We start from the raw sequence: 8,604 nt of genomic DNA on the forward strand, positions 1-8,604 counted from the left end.
TGAGCAGGACAGACGGAACAATTGACGGAAAATGTGTGGACTTTATACCAGTTTTTAAATTGTGTTGATAGGCCACGTAAAACCAGAGTTATGATAAAAATATATGCAATGTTTGTTTGTTTTTTCCTGAATACTATCGTTGTTTCTATTTACTGCGGGAAGAAATGGTAAAAACTGTGTTTTATAAGGAAAACACTCGAAAGCACTCTCTGACTGTGAGCAAAAACCAAAACCCCCACCCTTTCCTATTGGTCGAAAAATGTACCATGTCGACCAATCCAAAAAATTATATGGCAACATGACATTTAATTGTTTAGAAAGGGGGGAATTTTTAGGAGTGACAGAGATTTGCAACGTTTAGCGCAAATCTTGTGTAGTTAGTGTGTAGTGTAGTCAGTAGTTTTATTGTGTGTGTCAGAACAATGAGGCGACTGCTAAATGTTACAGGTGTTACAGGAGTGATACATCTCCTGTTGTCAGGCCTGCAGGTATCAGGCTGTTGTTCTCCTTTATCTCATAGTGGACAGAAATAATTTTTTGGAGTGGCACAAATAATTTGTGTGCCATCAAATTTGATGCAGAACAGCTGATTGTTCTGTAAATAGTTTGAAGTTTATTTTAAAAACCGCCTTGGCTGCATTTTTAGGTAAACAACTGCAAAAAACGTTGTTGTTTGCAAAGCTCAGTTACTTTTTTGAAGAAGTAACTATATAATTAATTGCCGAACATTGGTTATTATTTACTGTATTTTGCAGACAGAGATTTACATGACTCTCTCCCAGATCACAGACTCATACTCATAATACAAGTCAGAGCTTTATTTAAAAAAAGAAGAAAAAAAAAGAAAGAAAGTTGTGTTTTCAAAATTGGAGTTCAAGTTATTTTTACTTCCAATAGTGTTAACATACTACACAGGTCATGAACAAGATTTTTTTTTTTTTCATTGTAAGTGGGCTAAAGCAGTTAATTAAAAGTAGTCTAACATAAATTTGATTATTTGAATAAACCATGTGACTTGGATGGATTCGATGCTGGCGTGACCACAGTGCACACGTCTGCTGTTGCTCACAGTGGTCCAAGTGACCGCTCAGGGAGTTTGTGTGTTCGCTCAGACACATGAAAAATTAGAGGGAACATTGCTGATGACCATCCAGGTCATCTGAGAGGTGTTGTGACTGAGGCATGGTTCACCCCAGCTTCGGTCACCCAGCGCTTTCAAACCCTTTCCTTTAATTGGAACATTTTACTAACAAGTTTACTTTTTCCAGCATCAACTTAAAGTGATTACTCTAAATGCTGAACCAAGACATAAAGACATCGCATACGATAGACAGATGTATGCTTTTTGTCCCTATTCGGTTGCCTTGATTTGATTTGTCACGTGATTCTACGTCACATTTGTCCCTGGTGTTTAGCGGTGCAGCTGGAAAAACAGTTGCCTCTTTTAGAACTAATTCGCTTGACTCAAACAACAATAATGGAAATCGGTACAGAAATTAGTAAGAAAATAAGGGTGAGTAACAGTGCGGGTTGAAGCTGAGTGGTCTGCGTGATTAATGTTTGCGTAACAAAGGAGCTACAAGCTAACACTGACTCGCTAGCTTAAATGTGTGAGCCTAGCCTAACTTATTGTTTTATTTTCAAGGCCGAGGGATTGGTACCTCACTCCGGCAGGCATCGTCATAGACTCAATAATTTCTTTTTGATTTGAACAGTTTCCACAGCATAAACTCAGTGCTACGTTAAGTTAATCCTTGGGTTGTTGAATGATAACAGCGCAGCTAGCTACGCTACCTAGAATTTGTTGAAATAACATCTTCCGGTTGTACTTTTAATCTCTTCCAGGCTGCTATCAAAGGAAAGCTTCAGGAGCTTGGTGCATATATTGGTACGTGAATGATATTCAGTGATTACCTCTGAGACAGCAGTTACCTGGTTGTGTAGTCTTACCATACACGATGTGCGTGTTTCTTTTTCTTCACAGATGAAGAACTCCCAGATTATATTATGGTGATGGTGGCAAACAAGAAAACCTCCCAACAGATGGCCGACGACCTCTCGCTCTTCCTCGGAAACAACACGATGAAATTCACAAGCTGGTGCGATTATATTGTTTATTTGTGGACTGGTTCTTATATAGCGCTTTTCTACTCTCCTGGAGTATTCAGAGCGCTCTGAATATGTAAAATATGAAAGAAAGTTGTACCTTTTTGCCTTAACTTTGTTTTTGTTTCTTCATTTTTAGGCTTCATGGTGTTCTGGAGAAATTAAGGTCTGTTGCAGCAGGTAAGCCCGGCTGCGTTCAATACATCTCTGCACTTTTTAACCAGCAATGGGAAGTTTGTCTTTTTTATGAACATGTGAGGCTCAGGAGTTTAGCATTGCTCATGTTTCTGTTTTTCTCAGAGCCCGCATCCCTCAAGCAGCTGCAGTCAGACGGCGCTACTGTGAGCGGGAAGAGCCGATCGTCTGTAGGTGAAAACGGCCGAGCGGAGGAATTAAGAGGAGATAGGACAGAAGCCCGTGTATCCAGCTCTGCACATGAGAGCAGGTACCTGACGCAGTAGTTTCTCAGGTTGCCCCCTAATTTCCAAATTATGCTTCAGCAGGAAAATCTATGTAGTAACTTAAAGCAAATTGTGAATTGATTGCTCATTGTTTGGGATAATTTTGCTCATGCTGAGGTCTCCAACCACTATTTTTCCAAGTTTAACTGTGGTAATATCCATTTCCTCTTTGGAAGGTCTCATAAATGGTGGCTCAGTTCTTCTGTGTGTTTGTATTATTTGTACTGTTTAAGGTTTTTGTTATACTTTTTTATGATGTAAGTCAGTGATAATTCACACAAAACACAAAAGCATGTCCGGATTTCCCCCAGAAAGTATTATGATGTTAAAAATGACTATTTACTGGAACAAAGAAGTACTCATCAACAAAGAAAGTCTTTGGTCAGAGCAGACCAAGAAGTGTGTTTGAGTGTGGTTACATTTTTCTTGTATTTTGTTTGTTTGTTTGTTATCAGGAGGGGGACCTTGGAAAAGGGTTCCTCACAGCTCTCCTCCAGTGTTAGGCCCCTGGTGGAGCCGCTCCCATCGGAGGCAGTTCTTGACATCAAACCAGAGATGGACGACGACCTCATCGCTGACGAGCCTTTAGAAATCAGCACCAACCACAGTCGTACACACGGAGCAGCTAGCAGACACAGCGCTGATATCTATAGACCCGGTCAGGGCCAGTTCACATCAGTAAGCTCTGCGGAAGCGTCCTTTCATGCTAGGCAGCAGGGCAGCAGAACCAGCAGAACCTCTAGAACTGGATCCAACAAGGTATTATCAGAGTGCTTATTTTGCTCACTTTCTGGTGACGGTGTGTTAGGTAGTTGGATATAGTAATAATGCCTTGCTTTCACCGTTCAGCAAGAAGAGTTTTCAAGGAAGCGGAAGGCACCGGTAGTGAGTTCTGTCGTAAGAGTGAACCGAGATGCAGACGAGGACAGCGACGATGTGGACGAGGACGAAAGCAGCTACAGTGGCAGAGGCCTCTCCAGTAGAGTGTCCCTCCCCTCCAAACCAGAACGGAAGTCAGTATGAACACTTGATGTCATATTAACCTCAGTATAAACCCTCAGGGTTGGGTTTATACTGTGGAAAGAAAACGGTTAAGTAAGGTAATGTTTATCTGCCTCGTGGATGCTTTTATTTATGGGACTTTTGTAGGTCGTGTGTACCCAAACCACATGTGTGTTTACTTGCAGTAAAGCTTAAGAAGTGAGTCACAGATGATCAATTTTGCGCTTTGCTGAGCTCTAACAGTTTTGAGGTTTGTATTGTTTCAGACCTACTCTCCCACCAGCCAAGCAAGCCAACAGAAATCTGATACTGAAAGCCATCTCTGAGGCACAGGACTCAATCACCAAAACGACTACCTACCCAACAAGTGCGTTCCCACTGTCGTACATTTAACCACAAACATCCTGTAAGTTAAGCTGATTTTCCATTGTTGTTTGTGTCATTCTCTTACGTTGACCTTTCCCCGCAGTACCACAGAAACAAACTGTTCCTGTGGCGCCTCGTACTCGTCTCGCCAGCAATGAGGAGATGAGTGCAGCCATCCAGCTAGTCCAGGAGCACCTCCACAGCCTGGCGCCCCGGGTGCAGACCTACACCGCCACAGATCTACCTCCCTCCAGAACATCTGGTATATATAATAGAGTTTCATGCGCACAGATGATCACATAGTCTCATTAGCTCACAAGTATATGTCTGTTTGCAACCTATGTCTGATGTTTTGTAGCTGAAGGAGCAGATGACCATAATTATTTATGTCTATATATATATATTTTATGTATGTCACAAGCCCGGATGGTTTTTATTTGGATGATTAGTGTATAGCAGAACTATGGATCATCATAACTGAACAGCATAGTAATGAAATAGTTATATAATTAGATGTGTGTTGACTTCGGCAGGCAAGTAACAATTTAAAAAAACTTTGTGAGGTTCTCAAAGTGCTGTTTTGTTTGTTTTATTTATTTATTTAATTAATACATTTTATTCCAGCTCCAACAAGATCGTTAGCATCGCGGCTTCAGTTGGAGAGCAGCGGTAGAGGAGAACCAAATGAATATGGTGAGTTTTAGTTTTAGACAAGCGATTTCCGAATGATATTCCATGCAACTTTAGAAAGTTTCAAAACTATTGAGAAGTAATGAGTCTTCCCAAAAACACTTGATAGCTCCCAAAATTCTATTTACATATTTTTTTTCAATCTGTCATGCCTCTAGGGGTGGAGGTCACTGCAGGCGGTGAAGTGAAGACATTTGATACGCGTTCTTTCATAATGAGTCGACCACAAGTGGGAGAATCTCCAGTTGGAAATCAGCAGCAAGTCCTGTCTGCTGTACCACGCACCGTCCAGACCAGGTTTGTATGTTTGTATTTTTACTGAGGTGGCATACACAAGGTGTCTTTCCATTATGAGTGGAATGGACTGAGTAGTGGCACAAAGTTGGTTGTCAACGCAATGAGTTCTCATAAAACAGGTGCTGTTGACATCTGATCAATCGTTGTGTCCTGGCAGCAGAGCGACTGATTTTATAAATGATGATAAATCTATAACATTACAAAAATATGAAGATCTGAAACATACATTGCAGACAAAGCAGCAGCGTGTGTGTGTGTGTGTGTGTGTGTGTGTGCACATGAGAGGAAAAGCACTTATAGAAGTGTGGTACTATCCATACTGTATAGATGTGTGAAGCAGGAAAGAAAAGCAGCAAAAATTCAAAAAAATCATTAAGTTACAGGAGAATTTGGTGGATTATAATCAAGTATCTCATTGAATTAATGTTTAAAGCGCAGTTTTATTTTCTGTTCTTTCACCTGCAGTCTCGGTAGTGTTTAATGGTCTGAGAGTAATGAATGATAAATGAAAACAGAATTCAAATGTAGGCTCATGTAAGTGCGATGTAAGGTGAGCAGGAAGTGCAAATAAGTTTACTATTTAAGGATCACTTATTACAGTGTTATTTAATGGTGATGCTATTGATTGGCCAGTAGGTGGTGCCATTGTTTCTGTTGACGATGTTACGAGGATGTACCTCGAAAAGAAGTGAACCACCTTTGTAGTACAGAAAACCCAGAGTTAACCACGAAGATAAGACCATATCCTGTTTCATAGTACAGGCCTGTGTCTTTGTATAAATAACGAGACATTTGTGCTATTACTGGATTGTCATTTCATCTGTTCTGCTTTTCTGACTTACCCTAGCAAGGAGAGAGGTGACTCTGCCAGCCCGAAGTTCATAGTGACATTAGATGGGGTACCGAGCCCGCTTGGTAACCTTGCAGACTGTGAAACTGACCTGGAAGATGTGAGACCACCTGCGAACGTACCTGACGCAGCGAGCCATGCCCACAGAGAGCCCAAAGTCAGCGTCCTTCAGAGGTTACAGGGAGGCATCACATCAGAAGGTGTGTGTGTGCTCTCAGCGGAGTTATTAAAGTGATATGATAATCAGCTATTTTATTTTTGTTTTGCATTTTAAAGCCAAGTTTTAGCCTCTTTAGTCCTGTCCTTTTACCTGTTGACAGATGAGATGATGGACATTGACATGGCAGAGGAGAATGCGGTCCCTTTGAAAAAACAAAAGGTCATGGAGCGATGCAAGTTCTGGCCGGTGTGCAAAAGTGGGGATGAGTGTCTGTATCATCACCCAACAACACAGTGCAAGTGAGTAGCTATGTTAAATACAGTAAGAATGATTGTTTAGGTTAATTTTTTTTCACTTTCAGTCATAAGTCCTGATTACATGTGTTTTGCTTTTTTCCTTAAGGACTTTTCCAAACTGCAAATTTGGGGATAAATGCCTTTTTGTGCATCCAAATTGTAAATATGACGCCAGGTGTACAAAGCCAGACTGTCCCTTCACTCATGTGAGCCGCAGGAGCACGGCTGCACCTCCTCCACCCAGACCAGGTACTCTCTCGCCAGCTTGACCTATGCTGGGTTTTCTTCTAGCCTCCTGTTCACTGATGGGATTCTGGCTAAATTCTGTGAGAGCAATTAGTAGTTTAAACATTTTCAGCTATTGTGGATCCACTAAAAGTTTCCCTAAATTACCTCAAGCAAGTTCACATATGGTTACTTGATGAAAAACAAAACACAAAAAACTGGTGGTGTGCAGATAGAAAGTGAAGCTAATCTGTTTAAAGTTAGCAGAGGAAGAATGCGTTCCTACTATTACCTTTTACTCATGTAAAACACTTGAATCTTCAGCCAGTTTTGTTGCATTATTCTGAATAAAGTAGACCTAACCTAAATGATACAGATCTGAAGTCTTTGCCGGGCTAATCTACACCTGTGATATAGATTATCTATTCATCAGGTCAGTCTGTTGGTAAGGTTTAAAATAATCACGCAGAGTAGATCTTTGTCAAGTGCATTGACCCGACTCTATCAGGCATCTTGTGCTTGCGTCTGTGGAAACCCCCAGTGCTTTTATAAAAAAAAAATCTGATTAGAGAAGATAAGACAGGACCTTGCTGTTCCCTTTTAGACTAAAGGTGAAAGCGTGTGTTGGGCTTAGAAAGAGGGCAGAGAATTTAAATGCTCCTCCCTGTGGGAGGACGGCCCTGAGAACTGGGTGACAGTACATTCACTTCTGTTGTCCTTGGTGTTGAGCTGACTTGGCATCTGCTGAAGTTGTATTCCCGTGTAAATTTAAAACGGTCTCACAAAAACCGAACAGTGGCCCACGTCAGTATTCGAATGAATCATTGTTGATTTCCTCCCCAAAAAATTGTTTTTAATGATGTCAGTGTTACAACAAAGAAGTCCTTATTGTTTTCCCTCAAAGACATTTAATGTGACACTGTTTTTACGTATCCATAGCACTTCCATGTTTCTAAACTATCATAATCATCCTGATAGCTTATCCTTGACCCTTATGTTTGCAGCAGTGCAGCAGACCCAGCCTACCAGCATCTGTCGCTTCTTCCCAGAGTGCAAGAAGATGGACTGTCCATTTTATCATCCCAAGGTAAAAACACTGCACAAGAGCTGTGTTTGTACAACGCAGACTGATCACTTTCAGATTCACAGCGAATCTGATTTTTTTTTTTCTTTTCCCTCCTTCTTAACTACAGCCGTGTCGCTTTGCTGCGATGTGTAAACGAGCCGGGTGTACCTTCTACCACCCGACCACAACCGTGCCTCCAAGGCACGCCCTGAAGTGGACAAAAGCACAGAGCAGGTGAACAGATAATGCAACTCAGATAAAGACCATCATTTAATATTTAATTCAGCATTATGTGTTTAATTTGATGATGCACCTAATAAATACGGTCTTTCTCCCCTCGCAGCTAAAGTACAGAGACTACGGCAGAAGCCCGACGGTCAGCGTTTGAAGCCGTGGAAAGTCCTTGTGTCTGTGGGCTGTCAATATTTCATTTACCGAATGTTTCAGTTTATTTTAATGTATTGTTTGGAGTGATTTTAAAGGAAATCGTTTTTTAAGTTGAGGAGTCAAGTTTTTTGTGGGTCATGCTGTCAAAATAATAAATACAGTTATATAAAAATCTGTTTCACATCATCATTTTGCTCATGCTATTCGTGTACTTTGGTGGGACACAGACCTTGATCGGTTTAACTGAAGGTAAGGCAAGTCAAACGTATCGTGCAGTAACATACACTGAAAAAGCATAAAACGCGAACATGTTTGACCTTTTTTTGCTTATCAAAATTCTGCTGGAGTGACTTTATAAAGTCTGCAGTTGTTTTTATTAAATACGCACGGATCCAACCAGACTGTAAAATCTGTACATGCAGTCAATGAGCTAAAGACGCCTTCAGCACTGCAGCTGTGTGCAATAACACCTGCATCCTTCTAAAGTGTGAAAGCCACTTATTACCAATCATTTAAATATAGAAATAGTCCCAAACCTGCTCTCATTCACCTGGTGACTATAGACAAATGATTGTGTCTTTTGGCCTGTGTTATAGCAGGATGGTGGAGGATATCCTGTGCAATTGGTTTATTTCTAAAGTTAAGTGTGTTTCTAGAGTTCTTTCCAAAACTTGCATTACAGGTGCCACTGAGCAATC

General features: G+C 40.9%; 1 protein-coding gene across 1 annotated transcript; it reads left to right on the forward strand.

The window, feature by feature from the left end:
* Positions 1-1,359: 1,359 nt before the first annotated feature.
* zc3h14 (zinc finger CCCH-type containing 14) lies at positions 1,360-8,078 on the forward strand. Its single transcript, XM_005734355.1, has 17 exons — positions 1,360-1,513; positions 1,846-1,888; positions 1,985-2,099; positions 2,246-2,286; positions 2,407-2,551; positions 3,023-3,326; positions 3,417-3,580; positions 3,836-3,936; positions 4,039-4,197; positions 4,560-4,628; positions 4,784-4,922; positions 5,770-5,972; positions 6,093-6,231; positions 6,335-6,477; positions 7,458-7,540; positions 7,647-7,753; positions 7,863-8,078. Exons 1-17 carry the CDS (start codon positions 1,478-1,480, stop codon positions 7,864-7,866), a joined length of 1,995 nt encoding a protein of 664 aa, XP_005734412.1. The 5' UTR covers positions 1,360-1,477; the 3' UTR covers positions 7,867-8,078.
* The last annotated feature ends 526 nt before the right edge of the window (positions 8,079-8,604 follow it).

Source organism: Pundamilia nyererei, unplaced genomic scaffold, assembly GCF_000239375.1.
Source record: "Pundamilia nyererei isolate P.nyererei 1_Seehausen unplaced genomic scaffold, PunNye1.0 scaffold00058, whole genome shotgun sequence".
Taxonomy (NCBI): Eukaryota; Metazoa; Chordata; class Actinopteri; order Cichliformes; family Cichlidae; genus Pundamilia; species Pundamilia nyererei.

Coding starts and splice junctions, on each gene's coding strand:
- zc3h14 (XM_005734355.1), top strand. CDS start 1,478: ATGGAAATCGGTACAGAAATTAGTAAGAAAATAAGG. Junction 1,514..1,845: donor AAATTAGTAAGAAAATAAGG/GTGAGTAACAGT, acceptor AATCTCTTCCAG/GCTGCTATCAAAGGAAAGCT. Junction 4,198..4,559: donor ACCTCCCTCCAGAACATCTG/GTATATATAATA, acceptor ATTTTATTCCAG/CTCCAACAAGATCGTTAGCA.